Here is a 22061-nt window from a genome sequence, read left to right as displayed (position 1 = left end):
TATGAATATTTAAAGGGCATGTAATAAAAATCCTGCTTTACACTCATCCTTCTAGGGGACCCACATTTTCAGTCTAGCCTCTTACGGCACCAGTGCACATCAGAACATACTTCGGGCAGTGTTGCTTCAGATAATTTCCAGAGTAAAGTGTTAGTGTTCCATATTATCTCTTTAACTCCTCTAAAATCTTTTCTCTTTCAAATGGCTTTCTGCAACTTTACATTTAAATTAATTGTGTCAGCTTTCATTTCATGTTGTTTGTAAGCATAACTTTATTAAAGTGACATGAAATAAAACATAAGATTTAGGTAATGAGATAACATTTTATTTTAATTTTCACCATTTATATACAAACACAAATTAATAAAACACATCACAAAACACTAAAATGTCATAGTTAATATGTATAGGTGCATAGTTTCATGCTCACATGTTTTTAAGTATTGTATATATTAACAGATTTCACAATACATCATTATTCTTAGAATCATTAAAAGACACTTAAAAATATTATATGATAGTCACAACTTCTCAATAAGAGCAACGAAAAAAAATAGTGAAGATTTAGAAATAAGTGGTAGTCACTTAGGTGTTTTTACTTTGTTATAACATTTTATATTTGAAGCCACAATATCCACACAGCACACAAGGACCTGCTACCATATTTCACTTCATTGAGAGGGAAGCACCGAAATGCTAAGTGGAGGCAGGTACAGATACTTCAATCACTGCTGATGGAAGACTTCAAAATACACGGTAAAAGTTTTAGGGAAATGACTGGGCATGTTGGAACTGAGCACTTGTACAGGATGGAACCTCTGTCAGCAGATCTCAAGAAACTGGGAGCAAAGATGTTTCTTAGGCTTCGGGTTCGTAGTCTTGATACCCTTCCTAACATTAGGAAAATCAGAAAAATGACACGCAGTGTTAGTATAAGTGCTTGGTAATCAAGGATTTAGGGTGAATGAGACAGGCTATAGCTTACCACTTTGAACAAAGATCACACTCATAATTGTTCTAGAACTATTCTGCTACCCACAATATAACTTGACAGTTTTGTCTTCTTATTAAACATAAATTTTGCTGGTGGTCAGGGAATCTGAATTCTATTTGTACATGTGCCATTTAATAATCGTAACACCTCATCCTACAGGACAAATTAGTTAGCCTATCTGGCTCTCAGTTTCCTGAACTGTAAAATGTGAACATCAGCTCAAGTGGCCTATCATGCTTATTTCAAGGCTAAGATGCTCTGATTCTTAGAAGAAAACAAAGGCTTTGAAAGGCAAGTTAAGTTTTCTCTTCTTTATTTCAAATTTCAAATATCCATCTGAAACTTTATCTTCATTAATGGCTTCAATTACTACTTCTATGCCAAAGAATGCCCCCCAACTCAGCCCTGCCATACAGTATATTAGGATAATATCCACAATAAAAAAATTAATGGCCTAACTAAAGAGGTCAGATCTAAAGACTGACTAATAATATGAGGATCCTGTTCCAAATCAATAAAAATATCTTCAATAACTCAAGTTGCTTTCTGAATAAAGTACAAATTTAAATAAAAAGGTTGTTTTAGTACTCTACAGTTTGTCTTTGACCCTCACTGCAGCTGGATTCTGTCACTATTTTGTTCCCTAAGTTTGACTCATTTAATTCTTCACTGTTCTTCAGACATATCTTTATGCATTCTCAGATGTGCATGCCTTCACTTCTGATATTCCTTTATTGCTGGAAATGTCCTCTCTTCTTTTTGTCCTATCATACCTCCCACCCCTTCCCAGCCAGATCACTACCACCTCTTTTATAAAACTTCTTCCATTGGTCTAAACAGACCCTTTAAAGTATTATACTTTATATTTTTAACTTGTATATTCTTGTTTCTGTTATACCTAGTGCATAGAAGATAGTCAATAGTGTTTGTTAAAAGATGACAAATAAATTAAGAAATTAACTTGTATTTGTTTTAAGCAACCTACTAGAGTAAGTTTTACTGTGTCCTCATACTATCACTTACTCTTATTTGTATTTTCTGTAGTGTTTAGCGTTAGTGTGCCACGCATAAAGACTCCTCAAAATCGGTGATACCTAATTAGGTAAAGAGACAATTGAATCTCAGTTTCTATAATAGGATTACTATCAAATGCTTTTTAATGATGCAATGAAGAATAATAATGTATAATCTAACTACCACACACTTTAACTCTATTTTTTATGAGGCAATAATACATTTTTTAAAATGATACCTGGTTTCATTATTAGGGTAATATTATTCTCACAGAATTAGTTGGGTTGTGCTCCCTTTTCTCTCTTTTTTCTTTTTTGGCAGATGATTTAACTAGTATTAAGTATAATTAATTACTGTTACTGTAATTATTCTTTATTATTATTATTATTATTGTTCAGTAAGAGGAGCAGAGGCAGAGACAGATTCTCGCATGCACCCAGACTGAGATCCACCCAACAAGCCCACTAGGGGTGATGTTCTGCCCATCTGGCATATTGCTTTGTTGCTCAGCAACCAAGCTCTTCCTAATGCCTGAAGCAGAGGCCACGGAGCCATTCTCAGCACCGGGGGCCAACTCGCTCCAATCAAACCATGGCTGTGGGAGGGGAAGAGAGAGATAGAGAGAAACAAGAGGGATAGGGGTGGAGAAGCAGATGGGCACCTCTCCTGTGTGCCCTGACTGGGAATTGAACCCAGGACATCACATGCTAGGCTGAACCTCTACCATTTAGCCAACTGGCCTGGGCTGTAATATTCTTTAAATTTTTAGAGAATTCACCAGTGAAGCCATGTGGTCCTCCTGAGATATTTTTTCTTTTTTCTTATCCTTAAGTGAAAGGAGGGAAGATACACTACCACATGCGCCATGACTGGATCCACCTGGAAACCTCCTTCTAGGGCTGATGCTTGGACCAACTGAGCTATCCTCACCACTGAGGCTGACTGCTTACCCATTGGCTGTAAGAGGGGGAGAGGGAAAGGAATAGAAGCATGCAGTCGCTTCTCATGTGTTCCCTGACCAGGGATGAAACCTTGAACTTCTGCACTCCAGGCTCTATTCACTGAGCCAAATGGCCAGGGCTGGCATTTTCTTTGTGGGTAGGTTTTTAAATAATTCAGTCTCTATACTTTATTATACATATTTTCAGATTTTCTGTTTTCTTTAGAGTTAGTTTCATTAATCTAAAAGTATTTTCTAATTACCTTTGTGATACACTTTCTTTATCATTACATTTACTGGGATGACACTGGTTAATATAAGTTTACAAGTTTCGGGTGCTTAATTCTGTAACACTCTCTGTATACAGTATTTTCAAACTCAATTTAATCAAATTATGTTGTTTAAATTGCTATACTGAATTACATCAGTTGTTGCAAATCATTATTTATCATCTTTATACTGTATACTTTTTTGAGTAACTTTTTTTTCCTGTGTAAACATCCCACTGGAAATGTATGCAAAATAATTACTATTTTCTTTTGGCACTTAGTTGATCTAATTTTCCACTTTGGATTTTAGAATATAAGTTTTTTAATAAAATAATTCTCTAATGCAAGTTGGCAAACTTTTTCTTTAAAGTGCCAGTTAGTAGTTATTTTAGGATGTGAGCCACATATGGTTTCAACGTTGCTGCTGCTGCTTTTACATAACAACTCATCACAAATGTGAAAACAATTTTTAGCTTGCAAATTGTCCACATAAAACATGTCCTGGATTTGGCCAACTTGGTCATCTACAGAGCAAGTCATTCTCACAAAGGAGAAACGTAAGGGAAATCTGACAGTGACAGATTTTGGCGCTACTTATTATAAATACCGCTTACCTAAAAAACTCCTAAAGTTTAATTTTGAAATTTTATGTATATGACATTTACCTCAGAAGGCATTTCATAAGTCTCATTGTCAGGATCCCCCGGCATATCTTCCAGAATCCCTTCCTGTGGAGCTCCTTCTTCACTCTAATATTTAAACAGAAGCACAAAAAGAATATGACGAGGTGCCACTTTTCAGTTCTTAACGTCACAAGCATTTTAAAAACATCTTATATATAAATACAATACTGGAAAGGATAACATAAAAATAGCACTCTTTAAAATTATTGCTGGCATTCTAAACTATACAATGAGAATGTATACAATTTTTTGGCAGGATGTAAGGTATTGGATATATGGTCGACACAAACTGTGTAGAATTCAGATGCCAAGGTAAAACAATTAAAAGAAAAAAAACCCAAAATACTTAAAGTGTTTTGTTCGATAGTTGTGTATGTTTTTATTTTTTAAATAAGTTTTTAAGGTATAATCACTTATGAAGGCATACATATTTAGTAATATATTTTTAAATTATGACAAAGAAGTTTTTCTAAAATTCAAGATTTAAACTATATATATTTGGAGGAAGAAAATGAAATACATGGTCAGACAAGTTTCCAGGTCTCTCACATTAGAAATAGGATATTACAAAACTCAACCTGAAATGGTCATGGTTTTATTAGCATTCTTCACTAAAAAACTGTTTGTGTCTTTGCATTTATTCCAGCAAAGTAGTTATAAGAAGATAAAGTTCTTTGAAAGTTGAAAGAGCAGAGAAACAATGTGAGTCTTACTAGATGAGATCAAGTGACCCCTCAACCAATGTAGCTTATGTTTAAAAATATGTCTGATGTAAATAATATCTCAGGTCTTCACCATGGAACTGACAGAAAGACGGATGAGGGAATGGCTGACCATGAGAAAGGTTAAATTAAAGCTGATGCCTACTTTAGCTGGGCAGAGAAGTGTAGAGGTCATCTTCTCCTGCCCAACCCTTTTTTTTATAAACAAAAGGTCAAGTTAAATGGAAATAAAATTAAATATATATAAACCATCCCCAAATACCTCATTTCTAAATGTGGAGTAAAGATATTGTTTTCAAAGTGTTTCAGTTCCTAGTACAAGTCAAGCATATAGTCTCTGTTTCATAGTAGTTTGACACAAGGACTGCAGCATCGCAAAACGTGTTCAAATCCTAGCTTCTCTCTATTCCAGATATTCTGTGATGCTGGGTGAGGAACTTAAGTTTTCTCTACACATCAAACAGCCTTAATAATAAATTGGGCCAGCAATTTAACTCTTTTAACTGGAAGGAGCCAATAAATTCATTAATTCATCATATTAGTATATTTTTTTATTATTTATTCATTTTTTTAGAGAGGAGGGGGAGAGAGAGAGAGAGAGAGAGAGAGAGAGAGAGAGAGAGAAGGGGGAGGAGCAGGAAGCATCACCTCCCATATGTGCCTTGACCAGGAAGCCAGGGTTTTGAACCGGCAACCTCAGTGTTTCCAGGTTGACGCTTTATCCACTGCGCCGCCACAGGTCAGGCATATTAGTATGTTTTAGTGTTAGTCAAGAATGAAAAAAAAAAGGTAAATTTTTCCTGGTTCCATGCACTTTTAAACTAAGAAGTAGAGATTTATTTCTCTAACCTGCTAGAATATTTTATATAGACTGGACAAGTAAATATGGCAGACTATATGTTTGACTATCACAAACGAGGTACTCATACAGCTAGAACTGGTCAATGTTACTGGGTATATGTGTATGTGTGTTTTGGTGTGTCTGTGTACATCCTTCAAAGTTCATCCAAGTAATGTTGGGTATTGCTTGCGAATTCATTGGCTAGATTAATCATGTATTAGGAGCAAGTGAAACCTATCCACGTTAATTTTAAATATTGATTCAGTCAGGTTTCAAATACATAACTGCTTTTATTTTTTAAATATCTGGGCATTTTAAGCCTTTATTTACCTAATACTTTAAAATTTTAAAACTTATTTTGTAGTAAATACAGGGCATAAAACTGCACTTATGTGTGTAACCAGTTTATGTTTTTCAGGAATTATCTTACAAATCAAAAGTTTAAATGACTTGTAAAACTGGCTTAATTGTGGGGCCAGAGTTTGAGAAGTCATAGAGGAAATGCTAATACATTATTAAAAGAGATCAAATAAGTGAGAGACAGAAAGTAAATTACAAGAATAAAGATACATAAATAAATGAAAGAGAAGAAAAAAGCAATAAGACGAATGAACAATCTAAGATAAATTTCAAGTTGTTCAATAACTATAAATGTTTCACAAGCATAGGCACATACTTTCACAAATGTTTACTCACTAAAGGGACAAAATATATGTTGCTTACATAAATCTGACTCTGGAAAACGGGACTGTTGATTTCATTATAATAAAAGTACATTAATTTTTACTAATAAATTATCATTAACAATTGTAAAGATCTTTAAATAACTTTTATATTACGTGAAGTAGAGACAGCTTACAGATGTATGAAGCAGACAACCTTAGGTACATCTTGCCAGGGAAGCTTGGTCTTAGAGGGCTTTACTGATTTACTCAGTGTCAAATTGGCAGAGGTGACTACAAAGATTATGTTCTTAACCACAATCCTGAGAGTTTTGGCATTCAAAAATGTTTTGATTGAATTATCTATAGATTTCTGTAATTGAGAAAAAAAGACATTCTATTGTGTACTTGATTATACTTGATCTATACCTTTAAGACCCAGTTAAGATTCTATTCCTGGTAAACAATATTCTCATAACTTGATTGACAAAATGCATCAAAGAAGTCTATTCATAAATATTATGATTCCTGCAATGTAAGTAACCTCCACTGTATGGTATCAGATCTTCTAACCCTAGAGGTACATTTTTATGCCTCTGGTTAACAGCCTCAAACCAGGGAAACTTTACTTCCAGGGTCTATACAAAGTGACACAAAGACAAAGATAGTCAGAATAAAACCACCTGTGTGATCTACAGACCCTTATATGTTACTGGCCTCCATGGCTGTCACCTTTCTAGTCCCATGCCACAGACTCAAAAGGGAATTGATTACCAGGAGGCATTCATGATTCAAAATTCATTTATTACTTCACTGGCTAGAAGTAAAGACAGTGGGGTGGCGATCAGCACCGTTGCCTACCTCTTGAAAATACTGGGGAATCTGCTGCTAAAGCAGTAGCTACCCAAAAAACACCCTACTAGACTCTGAGGAAGTTGTTCTTGATAATAGGATAGCCCCTGATTATCTTTTAGGTGAAAGAGGTGTCCTTTTTGTGGTCAACACCACCGGCTGCCTTTAGAGTAACACTTCTGGAAAAGCTGAGACTCAGCTCCATAGAGTCACACACAGAACAAGCCTATTGACTTAAGAAAGTGACTCCTTCACTGGAGTCTTTCTCTGACTTCTCTGATTCTGATTAGTTTGGGTCTTGGGGACCATGACTCCAAAGTGCACTCTAGGCATTGAGAATGATCTTGCTTATAATAATCACAGAAGTCTGTGTGGTGCATTGTATTTTCTCAAAGGCTTCAAATGCATGTTTGCAGCTGCTAACCACGAAGCAAATGGTCTCACTAAGAATAGGACATGAGGTGCAAAGAGAATGACCAGGTTGAAGCATGTAGACCTGAAGTTGTGACCTGTGTACACTACACAGATTTAGCAAAAACTACCAGAACTCCAAAATAGTAACTGGGAGTTGTGTTAATGCCTCAAATCTTTGATATAGTCTGAGACTCTGATCAAAGGGGGGAAATTGTTTAAACAAAAACAAGAACAAAAATCAAGGTACCATGCCTAAAACAAAAGTACTTATGCTGAGTCCCATGTCACCAGAGAGAATTAATTTCAGCATTCCCAGAAGAAAACCCAACAATCAAAAATCACCTTATCTGCATTAGTGAAGTAATATATATGCCTAATAGATCCCTGCTATCCCCTAAAGGAAAGTAACCTTTTAATAACCAACACGCTTTTTAGCCAAAGTATACCTTCCTTGTTTCCACTCCTTTCTGCTTATAAAAGTCTCTCATTTTGTATAGCTACTTGGAGATTGTTTCTGTCTTTTAGATTGTATACGGCCCAATTCAAATTGATTTTTGCTCAAATAAACTCTTAAAAATTTGATATGCCCCAATTTATCATGTAACAAATATAGATTAATACTTTGTATAACAAAATCATTTTTGTTTAATTGCTTGACTTATATTGTATGTTTTTATATATTTAATGTAACTCACAATAAAAACTGCTTCTGCAAACCATTTTCTTCTCCAAAATCTACAATCATCTGCAGTCCTTGTTAAAAATGCATCCTGGGGTCCTGTGAATGTGTGTGATATGTTCCTTGGAAATCACTACCCAGTATCATTATATGTTTGTAAACTCTGTGGCATCATTTGGTACAAAATATAGCAATGTATTTGCTGTTAGTATGAATAGATCAAAAACAATTTTTGAAGTCTGTAAAAGACTGTTGGCTAATGGTCAGAGTTTTCTAAAGACTTTGAGATACAATACCTGGTTATATGTATAATAACAGGGCTTCGTTCACTATCTTAAACATTCAAAGCAGTAGAAGCACTCTTTTCTCTACTGCTTTTACACTGAAAGATATTTTGCATGAACTATTTTTCTGCATTGTAGAACAATGATAATTAACCCTAAATAAGAGTTCAACCATGGGGACAGAAAGAAACAGTAATCCTAAAAATAAATAAAACTAAAAGAAACCAAGAGTGGAATACAGGTTCCACTTAGCACTCATCTTACAGAATCCAGCATTTCTGATATGAAATCAAGTGCAGAATTCCTATTCAAGTGAAAATAGCATAGACTTTTAAAATATGTGCAAAACTTATTTTAGCTGGACAGTATATGATGGGGTGTAGATAGTATATTTTTACTAAGAGCAATACCATTTATTTTATTGAATAACTAACCAAGTAAAGTAGATAGGTATGAGAACCTTTTTTTTAATTTTTATTTACTTATTCATTTTAGAGAGGAGAGGGAGAGACAGAGAGAGAGAGAGAGAGAGAGAGAGAGAGAGAGAAGAGACAGAAGGGGGGGAGGAACTGGAAGCATCAACTCCCATATGTGCCTTGACCAGGCAAGCCCAGGGTTTTTGAACTGGTGACCTCAGCATTTCCAGGTCAACGCTTTATCCACTGCGCCACCACAGATCAGGCGAGAATCGTGTTTAAAAGAAAAGTTAGATAGTTTTAGTTTGGGAGTAGTGGAGAGCAAAGGGCATCTGATTCAAAATCAGATGAATTTCAATTTTTTTTAAAAAAAGAACTAATTTTATAAAGAAGAGATATTAAATGTATTTTAAAACTTGAAATGAGTAATCTTTAAAACCAAAACAACATAGGTAGTTCAGAAATACCACTATATTTTAAGTCTTTTATTTTTTTATTTTTTATTTTTTTTTTTTTTTTCATTTTTCTGAAGCTGGAAACAGGGAGAGACAGTCAGACAGACTCCCACATGCGCTCGACTAGGATCCACCCGGCACGCCCACCAGGGGCGGAGCTCTGCCCCCCAGGGGGCGATGCTCTGCCCATCCTGGGCGTCGCCATACCAGAGCCACTCTAGCGCCTGAGGCAGAGGCCACAGAGCCATGCCCAGCGCCCGGGCCATCTTTTGCTCCAATGGAGCCTTGGCTGCGGGAGGGGAAGAGAGAGACAGAGAGGAAAGTGCGGCGGAGGGGTGGAGAAGCAAATGGGCGCTTCTCCTGTGTGCCCTGGCCGGGAATCGAACCCGGGTCCTCCGCACGCTAGGCCGACGCTCTACCGCTGAGCCAACCGGCCAGGGCTTATTTTAAGTCTTAATGTTATATATAGACATAAATATATATTAAAATAGTAATATAATGACCACACTTGCTGTTAACAAAAAATAAATAGTGTTCAAATGCATTCTAGTAATTAAATGCTATGACATGAGAAACCATGCAAATTGGCACATTCTGGCATGACCAACACCCAAAGAATATTCATCATGTTGAACTCCCTCCTTTTTTTCCAGTTTTGTATGATTTAATTAAAATTCAATTTTTATTGTTGGGTAAAATACAGTTATACATTGGGTCTAGGGCAGAATTAAAGTGACAAATATGCTCTATACCTTTAGGAATGAATCAAATATGGCAGAATTAATGGGTAGGGGCCTGTGTTTGAAATCCATTGGGCTAATCTGTTTCTTTTGAGGCAATTATGTAGACAAGGGGCAAAGAGTTGCATGCAGACATCTGTCTCTGCCTCCCTTCCTCTCAGCTAATAATAAAAAAAAGAGTATGAAATGTAAATTTGTGATTTCCACATTGAGCAAGTGCCCAGGCACCCACCTTAGAGAGAACCCTAATTACAAGCACCATTTTAACAACCGGTTTGCTGAACTCAACAGAAAATTAGGTATCGATTCTGCCGAACCAGTGCAAACTGGCTGAATCCCACCACTGCATTTAAACATAAATCACAAAATAATTGGTCTATAAGTTAGGAGTCAGTGAGAAATCATTTATTTAGAAGAAATTTTTATTATAGAGCAAAGAAGTAGTATTCTATTTTATATCTTTCTTCTCCTTGGTAAATGTAACCAGCTCAGTGACTGCAATATTTATGACAGTGCCATGCAATTAGATGACTCACCTAATGAGAGTTCCCAGCATAGAAGCATTGCCAACTTTCCCCTCCTCACTTGGATATAGACCTATGTGCAAATGCTAACACACAACAGGAACTTTGGGAATAAACTATTTTCAAATTGGACACCTAAAACCTGTATACTTTTATTAACCAATGTAACCCCAATAAAGTCAATAAAAATTTTAACAAAAAAAAATAAAGATGAATGCCTCTCCTCCTTTAATAAAAAGACTATTATATATGCTTATTACTGGTATTTTAAGTTTACATAAATAGGATTCTTGAAGATCAGCCCCTTGGGTAGTGATTAAATAAGACTTCTAAGTGAAAGTAGGTCAGCCTGAGAAAGATCTACTCTGAGTTCAGAATCAGCCAGTCATTTCATCTTTGCAAATGCACTGATAAATGGAGACAAGTCTTAAAACGAGAATCAGTAGGAATGTAGGCTTAGACAAAATTAAATAAATAAAAAGTAAGGAGCCTGCTTCTTTAATTTAGGGGACTTAGGGAATGCTAACAGGCTCCTGGAAAGAGGAAATCTGCTGTCTAGATCTTAGTAAGTCAGGGTCCAGGTGTTTGCTTTCAAAAATAGTTGGAAAATTGGTCTTAATATCTGACTGAGAGAAAATACTTCAGGCAAAACAAACTACTTATACACCAAAGGGTGAATAGGACTTACAGGCCTGTGAAGCAGAGGGTGAAGATAATAGCTTCAAGATCAGTGGCTATGAAACCCAAGAGAAGAACCTTAAAGAGCAAGATAAATATGTGTCTTCATCTCAGAGAGTAAAGAGTAGGAAAGACTATGAGAAAGCTAGAGCAGAAGCACAGGACAGTTAGGTGCATGTGATAACGCGAGGTTCCAGAAGTCTCTGACTAGTGGGGAGAGACGCCAGGCAGTGTGACGGGCTTTCAAGATATGGAAAGAAAACTCTTCAAGTGGATCTCAGCCTTCAAGTTGGAATATCTTTGCTTAACATCCATGAGACAGGAGGCAAGAAAGAAATGATGCCCCACAGACAACAGCAGTCGATTTCAATAGTTCTTGCAATTATCCTACCCAATAAATTCTTTCATCTTTAACCTTTTTCACACAAGTTGTGGTTGTTACTTTCTTTGGTTTACTTAAAAAAAGTTTCTTCCGAAAACCTCTATCCATTTATGTCTCAACAGATCTGAGACAAAAGGGAATCAATTTACAAGATTATCAAGAAAGATAATGGGCTGGGTATAACCTTTGAAGGTCATTCAAATGAAATATTATTAAAAGGCTTAATTTTTCATCTTACTCTGACATAAAATAACAATAAGAGTGAAGATGTATTTAGTGCTTACTCTGTATTGGGTATTGTCCCAAGAGTTTCACGTGCATTATTTGATCTTTAAAATAAAAGCAACCTTATGAAGAAGTTTCTTCTATTATCTCTAGTTTATCAATGAATGAATGGACGTAACCAGCCAGCACTCTTAGCTATTATGCAATATTAGTCAAGTCTCTGGGGGAAAAAAACCTTACTTACTAAAAACATTAATTTGAACTACTTACACAAGGTAAAATTAAGTTTCAAAAAAATTAATCTCAAGACACAATGTATTTTATAATTAAATATCTTGCTGTCTCTACTATGAAGTAATTTATTATTTTTTTCAGGAAAAAATAAGTTAAAAGATATATGCATATGTACATACATATGTCTATATACATATATACATTCATGTAAACACATATATAAGTGACATATTTACAAGGGCATAAACCAGACAGACTGTATTTTTTACCACATGACTATTAAATCTGCAAATGCTAACCTGTTTAACTTTTTGTTACAGGGAAAAACAGCTTATTATAAATTTGATACATAGCATTTCTCTGGTTTATACCTTTTTCATTAGAGTGTGTTCAACCAGAACAGAGATGATGAAATAGTAAGAAACAAATTGTCCATTATTCTCCCTAAATATGTGGCACAGAAACTATGATTTTTCGAATGGTTTGAAATAGCATCACTTGAGTTTTTTATTCCTTTTAATGAACCAATCAAGCTTTTGCCTGGGTCACAGACCTTATCTTCACATTGGATACAGCAATCTCTTTCAAGCCCACACCAAGTTCATTTTAATTGTCACAATGAAACATAGTGTTCCCTTAAGTCCACAGGGCAGGTGTTATACTTAGTCATGATGTTTATTTATTTACCTTGCCTTTCTCTAGAGAATGTGAAAGGGAATAAAAGATTATATCCTCATCACAACAAATGAATACCATTTGCTTTGTCTAATTTTGTCTGTTTCTTTAATTAAGCACTAAATGTTTGTGTTCATTTAATTACTTTTAAATCATCTATTGTTTCTGGATTACATTATTTAACTCTTAGTAAATCAATATGGAGCTCTGTATTTACTTTTTTATCCATTCTTCCTTCTTTAATTTGACTCATTTATATCTCCCTTGGTTTTTATTGAATGGGAACTCCTGATATCTGTATTAGACCAAGAAAAACAAAGAACACACAGAATACTTTGTATTTAAGATGCTGAAACTGTCTTCATGGTTGCAAAAAGGAAGTGGGGTGAGTGGGGGCATGCATGCCTATGGTAGGGTGTGTGTGTGTGTGTGTGTGTGTGTGTGTGTTGGAAAACTATATATTGAGGATGATTCCTGTTTCTGTCATTGGTGAAGAACTGAAACTATGGTTACACAATCACTTAAATACATCGTATCATAGTTCACAGTCTTCAACAGTTGTATATACTATAAAAATACCCTTTTAAAAGCATGGGATTTGGTGGCCAACAGACTTAGTGGCAGATGATTTCTAGGAGATTTTGAGCAAATTAGATGTCTGAATTGAAAAATTGTAATAATAAAACCTTTCTTAGATTGTTGTTGTATTAAATAAGATGATATATCATACATAAAATAGCACAAAATTACCAGTATACAGTTATAATATCAAATATTTACTGAGCATGCACTAGGTGCTAGAGTGCTTTAGCATTTTACTTTTGTTACCTAAGTATCCCAATAAATGTATATCATGCATATTACCCAGGGTTATATTTTCATCTTATTGCAGATTTTATTTTTCTAAAGCTTTCCTTGAAAAAGATTGGAACCAAAAAAAAAACAAACAAAAAACAAAAAACAACAACTAAGAATCTACCTTATTTCATCGATTAGCTACAATTCACTCTCCAACGAACCTTAGTATCTTACTTTTCTCAAACTGGTGCACAGGTCCTCCACTTTGTTCCCTCCCTCTCAGCTGTCTAGGAATACAGCTGAGAGCTCTTAGTACTAAATAATAGATGGCACTTACTAAGTCCTGAGTATATCCTAGTGACAAAGAAGCAAATACCGTGGAGCTATCAACTGCAAATGCTACAAATACAGTGTCTAATTGTTTTAAACTGGAGACTTACAAGCAGAATTGGTCTTATATTATATTTAGACCATACCAAGGGTGAGAAATATTCACAACACCAGTACTTGAGGATGAATGTACCTTTTTTGATATTTGTAATGCTGGTAAAGAAGCATCCTTATCCTTGAAGTATCTAACCTCTCATAATTGAAGCAAAATATGAGATATACTAAAAGCTACAACTTACTTTGTAGACTCTGGGAGTCAACCTCTCAAAAGCATCAGCACCATACTTGTGAAACTCTAGACTGCTATATCAATTATAATCTTTACATAGGGAACACAACATTGGGGAAAAGATAGAGTACTAAGATCTTAAAAAATGACAAATACCAATAGTGTAACATCAGTATTTATTACAGCATGTCACCATAACTGGTAGCACTGTGACTTGTTTCCAAAAACATGCAATACATTTGTGGTTAAGAGACTATAAGATATTAGAAGGCAACTATAGAATTAACCTTGTACTGCACAAAGAATTGACCTAATAATGATTATTTTGTGATATTGACTTAGTAATGATTGTTTTCTGATTTTATTAATAAATGCCTCCAAATTATAATAAAAAGCTATGACATAGAAAATGTTGTTTCTCTACAGTCTCATTCAGATAGAGCTTCCATATATATTTTTTATGTTGCTACCAAATATGCAATCTTATTGCTGATAGCAACCTATTCAACTAATCAAAAAAGAGATTATCAGTATAAATCGAATTCACATACTACATACAGTGCACATACCAGGAATTGTAAAATATACAATGCTTTACAAGGCAGAGTCTTTTCACCCTAAGCAACCTCAAATTGGGTAAATAAGAGAGGTACACAAAAGCTAGTATAACCCAAGGTAGTAAATGTGATACAGGGCATAAGGAAGGTAAACGTAAAATTTCAGAAGAGGTGTGATGACTTCTGGCAGGAGGAGACATCATTAGAACTGGGTCTGAATGTTTTCATGATGACTGGGAACTCCAGGGAAAGGACACATTATGGACAAAAACATAGTAGCAGGGAAGTGACTTTATCCAGCCAGAACACAGGGTGTGGGGAGAGGTGAGTACCCAGATGCCTATTCACTGTGGAGTTCAAACATGTAAGAACTGTTCTGTATTATCACATGAAAAAGTTTTATAATACAAATTTTATTTTAGGAAGAGTGTTCTGGCAATGATGTGCAGAAAAGTTTGAAAGAAAGGGAAGCAAAGATGAATGAACCGTGTAGGCAATCATCCCCAGCCATAACCCAGACAGAGGTGATGAGGTGACTATAGGAATGGGAGTGGAAATGGAGCAAAGAGATTGATGTTGTAAGACACTGTAGAATAAGAATGGATAGAATATAAGCACTGTTGTTTAAGAACTATGATAAGTCTGAGATTTTATACTACTTTCAAACTAAAATGTGAGCCTGCCAGTTTCATGGACACAGACTAAAGACACAACGGTCCTGGGTCCAAGACAAATGACTTTATTACTCCTAATAATAGCAGTAGCCAGAATATCATCATGTTCTTGAACTGATTCCCCAAGTCCCAAACCGCAATCCCCATGGAAGCTCAGGCGACGCCTACAGCCAGTGAGCTGCCTCACAGAAAGAGAAACCAGGGCTCAGGGAACCCGGATCTTTGGCAATAGGTAGTAAACATGGCTTTCCTTTGCTCTAGAGACACAATCTCTCACCAAGGCTGGAAGTACCACTGCCCTTTATTTTAGAGGAAGAAATCATTTGTCTTCCAAGGCTGTTCACTACACAAAAATCCTTGAAATACAGTTCCAAACTAAAGACAGTTAGTGCCTTGCTTGCAAAATGTGCAAAAATGTGAGAACCATGGTCTCCCAACACTGCTTGAATGTGGACATATAATACAGGACGTGGGGTAAGAACAATTAGGTTTTGAGTTTCAGCTGATTAGGAAGATAGTCATGATTATCATTAGCAATAGAGAAAAATAGGACAAAGTAGATTTTAGGGCCAAAGTCATTTTTTTATGTTGGGTCTGAAGTACCCCCATAAAACAAGTTGAAATAGGAGAGGAGAGGTGAGACTTCAGAATTATAGATATGTTTTGAATATTTGCTCCATAGAGGTATTTGAGGAAATCATTAAAGTTCACAAAATTAAGAGAAAAAAGGCAAAGGAAGGAAAACAACATGGCATCATATGAACAACATTTTAAGTTAGAATGCAAGGCAGGTAAAATAGAAAAAAGCAAAAGCAAACTAAAGGATGGAAGATAAAAAACAGGAGGTGATAATCTTTCAGAAGCTAAATGAAAAAGGCCTTTTATTGATGACAGGTATACTACAGGCAGTTTCAAGGACTTAAAAAAGAAAATGAGAAGAGAACATGGGGCAGCTGTTAGCCTTGCTTGCGGGTACCGGCTGTAAGCACTTTGCCTGATTGGTGCGTGGGTGCGTAGCAGTGCCACATGGCCATAGCCTATATAAGGCTATGGATGCTTGTGCTCCAGAGTGACAGGGGGATTGCGGATTGCCTGCTCACCACTGTGAGGGGCCATTTTACTGTTTGTTTGCCAGAGAAGAGGTTTTCCCCTGCCTGTGTGCTTGTCCGCCGTTGTGAGACTTTTATTAAACGAAATGATTCAACACTTTCTGGCTCTGCAGTCTCTTTACAGTTTGCCCTAATCCAATGTGAACCAGCACGGCCTTGGCCACCGGCATTGCATCTGGCGTAATGGACAGGATTTGGAGCAGATGGGTATGGAGCCGCCAACATGATAGTGGGGAGGGGTAGAGGACTGGTTGCTGTTCTCCAGTGTATGGTTGCGCTGGCTGTCCTTTCCGGGGCTGTAGGCTGGGTATTTTTTTACAGCCCTGTGAGAGGAAACAGAGAGCTCTGTGTGAGACATGGCCCGAGGTAGAACGCTCCAAGGTGAGCTGAAAACCCAGTGGCAGCAATGGCTTGATCTGGAGTGAGTGCTGGAGAAGGAGGCTGAACGGGTTCGTGAGTTGCAGTTTGCCCTGGAAGTTGAACATAGGCAGCGGCAGTTGTTGGAGGAACAACTGCAGGTTCAGCTTCAGCAGGCCGAGAGCCAGCAGCCGCAGGAGCTGAAGATGGAGCTGTGCCGGCAGAGTGGCTCTGAGTCGGCAAGAATAGGCATTTCCATCTCCTCTTCTGAGGATGAAGACACTTGGGCTGAAGCTGCCATCCGTACACTCAGCTTGGCCAGCGGACATCCAGAAGGGAAAAACCCAGCAGCAAAGAGTACCTGCTGAGCCCCTGGTAGGCTTGCTGCCATTGTAAGATATATGGATGGAGGGCATCATGCTCTCTGGAGCAAAGGTGGAGAGACTGGACACTGTTGCCACATGCTCCTCCTTGTGGCAGTGTCTTAGAGCTGCCATGATGGCAGAGATGAGTGGGGAGGCCGGAGGCCCTGTGTGAGCCTAGTTGCCTGTAATGGACCTTTACCTTGGTGATTGGCACAGACAGCTGGGCTGTCCATCATGGACTGACTCTTGGACTGCAACCAGAGGAGGGTACCAGCTCCCTTGTTGAGTGGACATGCCACTTCTGAACAGTATGAGAAACCCTGATGGGGGGGAGCTCCGGTGAATGCCCTCTTGCACCAGGAAGCTGCTTTTGTCCGATTGGAGAGGTACACCAAGGACACTTTAAGGTTTTTATGTTCACAGCCCTAGAATATACAGGCCCTCCCACCTACCATGGGGTCGGGGGCTAGAGAAGGGCCTTCAGTTAACTCCCTGGGCAGAGTGCTCAGGGAGACATTGTGAAGGACACCTTTGTAATTATTGTGTGACTTTTGCTGTACTCTCTGTTTGATGTCATGTAGATTGTGAAGCGAGCAACCCTAAAGGGGTGGAATGTGCGGCAGCTGTGTTAGGCTTGCTTGTGGGGTTACCGGCTGCAAGCACTTTGCCTGATTGGTGTGTGAGTGTGGCAGTGCTACATGTGTACAGCCTATATAAGGCTATGGGTGCTTGTGCTTGAGAGAGATTGGGGATTGTGGATGGCAGATTGCCTGCTCACCACTGTGAGGAGCCATTTTTGCTGTTCGTTTGCCTAAGAAGAGGTTTTCCCCGCCTGTGTGCTTGTCCACTGTTGTGAGACTTAAAGAAAATGGCCCTAACACTTTCTGGCTCCACAGTTTTTTTACTGTCTGCCCGAATTTAATGTGAACCTGCCGGCCTTGGCCACCAGCATTACAGAGAGCCACACATGTGCCCATTCAGTATTAAGTATGTTATATATGGGGGATACATATATGTTTAATATTTAAATTTGTCAAAGGCTCCAGAAAAAGAGATGAAGTCAGATTTCAGGGACAAGGGAATAAAGGCAAGACCATTGAAAGCTGTGATAGTGACAAAGTTTTGAGAAGTTGTGAGGAGATAATGTTGTTGGAACAATTAACTTGAAGGTGACAGAATCTGTGATGAGTAGGCTTTTTGTTTTTGTTTTGTTTTCTTTTTAAAGATGGAGAGACCTGTTCATGAGATCAGTAAAACAGTGTCATGAGAGAAGGCAGAGAAGTGTTGGCTCTATCTCAGTGAGCAAGATCTCAAATGAGGGGGCAAGGGATGAAGTCAGGAACACAGGAGATGTTCACTCCTGGAGAGGCGAGGCATGCCAGCACGCACACACATCTATCTGGACAGAGGCAAGGACACACAAAGGAGCCTGCAATGACCCTACTCTCAGTAAAATAAGTAATGAGATTATAAAGATGAAGGTTTAGGAGTGGGAAAGGCAGAAGAGAGAACATTCATTTATTGAGTAATCCTGTAGGTAGTTTATCATCCCATTATACTGATGAGAAACATGATTGTCAGAGATGACATATTTGCCTACAGTCACCAAGATGATTAGTAGTCAAACTGGGTTCAAAATAATAACAGTCTTATGATAAAGATGTTTTTAATTACTCTGGTGGGGCTGTGGCCTAATGGAAAGTAGAAAAGTTTTATGATGGACTCTGAAAACCAGATAAAATATCAGTTAGAAGGAAATTAAACAAATGGCTGAGATGCAATGACTGCCATGTGGAATCTGGGTACCACTGATTTTTAATTGAACCAACCAGCCTAGGATCCTGATTTTTCTTTAACAGACAAAAGACTCAGCGTTAAGATTTGAATCTTTCACATGGACTGAGTTCATTGCAAACTGTTTTACAGCAACAATGCGATAGTGTTCAGTAGATTAAAGACAAACACCTCAGCTGCTCGACTGCTTTTCCTCAAGGTGACCTTCCAGGCCTCACAGCTAATCTGTAAACAAGGACTTTAGGTGGCCCTGCTGTGTTACATTAAACACCAACTCTAAAGCATATATATTCACACAATACCATATTTGTAGAGAAAACCCACCTTCTATTCAAGCAAACTCCTAAGTCAGAGGTATCTAAAATGAAGGTAAACAAAGCAGTAAAAGTTTGTCCAGAGGGGAGAGTGCAAAACAAACATATCCATTTAGAGTAATTAAACAGATTTATATCACATTGTTTTTAATATCAAAGATCAAATTTCTATTTATCTCACTTTCAAATGCATTAGGCACAATCTCCTTTGGAATTTCAAGTCCAGGGAATGACTCAATCTCCTCTAGCTCGAACTTTTCCAGCGCTGGCATTCTCCTTTCCTGAGCTGTGGTTTTCCTATCCCATTTTTCACATTTTAAACCATAACTCAGTGTGGAGTACCCATGTATCCCACCTCTGTGGAAACCGAGGCGCAGGCAGCACAAAGATGGTTTCATTAGAAAGCCCACTAGAGCAGAAGAGCTCGTGCACACAATTTACTTTCCTAGCAGAGTCCGCCAATTTAACCCAGGGAAAAATGTCTGCCTGTTGAACACTCCTAGGCATATGGAATATTTGAAAGCCACTGAATGTTCCAAACAAAGCAAAACAAAGCGAAGCAAAAGCTACGTGATATAATTGTGTTGGTGTTCACATGAGTTATGCCCAGAAAATAACAGGCTGGAGTTTGCCCAGGATTGTTATTACAGCATAACAGTTCCTGCTCAGATTTGACAATCCAACCGTTAAAAACCTGTGTATCATCATAAGTATTGTGAAGTAATAAATAACTACTGCTCCATAAGAAAGTGAAAGGAGATCTCTGTGTAAACCGATAAAAGTGGTTCCTGCTTATTATTCCCTTTCTCCCTGAGATAGGAGACTTAGGCAGGTCAAAGGAATTCATAGAGTCCTTGGAGCAGTGTGAAAACCACCATGATCAGCTAAATAAAGGTTTCCATCAGAAGAAAAATATAAATGTGTTAATTCAGGAAAAGTCCAGCATGCTATAATAGAGTATAACTAGTGATGAAACTTAAAACCATTTTCAATCTACTGATGAGTTATTTTATTTGTTAGATAACCTATATTCATTTGCATACCTATAAATTGAGACTTTCAAAACACATACTTCCACAAGTCACACACAGGTGTTATAAAACAAATATTCAGTGAGCGCCTACATGAAAAAGCTTAGACCTTTAGTTTTATTTTCTTCATGAGCTCGCACAGTATGTACTGAATGAGTTAATAAATTAATGAGATTGACAGAGATTAGTTTTATTCATACACAGAACAGAAATAATTTCCATCCACTATTTCAAGATGAACTGCACATCCATTAACCCTAAATCTCTCTGATGACCCAATTTCACTAGTAGCTATGCAGCCTTGCGTGGTAAGCTCTGCTCTTTCCTCTGGTCCTCTATTAAATGTCACAGCTATTTCTGGCAGGTAAGATAACTGCCGTGGTTCATGTGAATACACACCACCATGGAGAGCAAGGCACCTGAGGGAAAAGGCTGCCAAAATAGGAAAATAACTCAGAAAAAAACAAACCAGGGAGTTGAAAATATAATATCTATGCATTTGTCTATGTATGGCCTTGTTTATGTCAGTCATTGCTAAAAAAATGTAAGGTGGTAAAAAAAATATAGTGTTGCTTCTGGCTATGGTTATAACACTGTGGCCACTTACTACAAACCAGTGTCCTTGCCTGATAACATAAAGGACAATTTAGAGCTCAACCTCTGAAGACTAAGGATGGTTTATATACTCTTATCTTGAGGCACATCAAGGAGATAGAGTTTATCGCTTTCAGAAAACACTGTCATTAGTCAAGTAAGAGAGAAAGCTTTTAAAGACTTAGAAAGATCCTGAGGGAAAGCTGGCGTTCAACAAAACAACAAAAAACATTATGCAGTTTCTGACTGACTGAATATATAAATTTCAGAAACTCACCCAAAGACTTAAGCTTTCTATTTTTTTTTGCTATGGGAGGAAACTGAATGTGATTCGTACTATCAATTATGAAATTAAACCAAAGGAAAGTTTTGCTAATGAGTGGTTTTAACATTCATAAAATATGACGGTTCAGGGTTTTCTTCAGTATTTCCCACAGCAAGACCACTAATTAATGGTTTTTACAAATGCAATATATCCTTGCCTGATATTTTTTTCTTTGTCATGAGTTAATACTTCTTATTTTGAATATGTTTTATTATTCCACTTCACATTTCTCTATTTCTACCCTAAAATTTCTTGACATTTTTCCCATTTAATCCTCTTATTCTCATAATGGGATTTTAAAAGCCTGGTTTAGTATATTTGAAATCCTCCAATTGTGACTCAGTCATGTTTTTATTTCTAAGGATCCATTTGACATTAGCCTAACTTTGTGAAGCATAAACATCAATATGAAAGAAAAGGTTTTTAAAGTAATGTGCCCAAATCAAAATGAGAAGTCAAGTTTTGCAGAGCATTTTGTATCTTGAAAAATCTTCCTGCTGTAATTACCTGAAGCCCTTGGATAGATAATTATTAAAGGACTCTTGCAATTGTCCCTTTCCTCTACATAGATCACCACATTAATTAAGAGAGAATCATTGGTGACCTGGTTGGCTCAACAGAAGAGCATCGGCCTGGCATGTGGATGTCCCTGGTTCGATTCCCAGTCAGGGCACACAGGAGAAGCTACCATCTGCTTCTCTACCTTTCTCCCTCTTCCTTCCCACAGCTCTTGGCTCAAATGGATCAAGCAAGTTAGCCCCAGGCGCTGAGCATGGATGGCTCTATGGCCTCTCCTCAGGAGCTAAAATAGCTCAGTTGCTGAGCAATGGAACAGCGGGTC

General features: G+C 37.3%; 1 protein-coding gene across 4 annotated transcripts in view; it reads right to left on the bottom strand.

The window, feature by feature from the left end:
• Positions 1 to 309: 309 nt before the first annotated feature.
• SNCA (synuclein alpha) overlaps positions 310 to 22061 on the bottom strand; it is a 136706-nt gene continuing 114954 nt past the window's right edge. For all 4 annotated transcript variants that reach the window (XM_066279705.1, XM_066279708.1, XM_066279706.1 and 1 more), the window contains exons 5-6: positions 3883 to 3966; positions 310 to 891 (exon numbers count right to left, since the gene is read on the bottom strand). In XM_066279705.1, the coding sequence (XP_066135802.1) occupies positions 859 to 891; positions 3883 to 3966 (117 nt within the window). In that variant the 3' untranslated portion in view covers positions 310 to 858. The remainder of the gene's footprint in view (positions 892 to 3882; positions 3967 to 22061) is intronic.

This window comes from Saccopteryx bilineata, chromosome 5, assembly GCF_036850765.1.
Source record: "Saccopteryx bilineata isolate mSacBil1 chromosome 5, mSacBil1_pri_phased_curated, whole genome shotgun sequence".
NCBI lineage: Eukaryota > Metazoa > Chordata > Mammalia > Chiroptera > Emballonuridae > Saccopteryx > Saccopteryx bilineata.
This window is presented reverse-complemented; position numbering and strand designations above follow the sequence as displayed.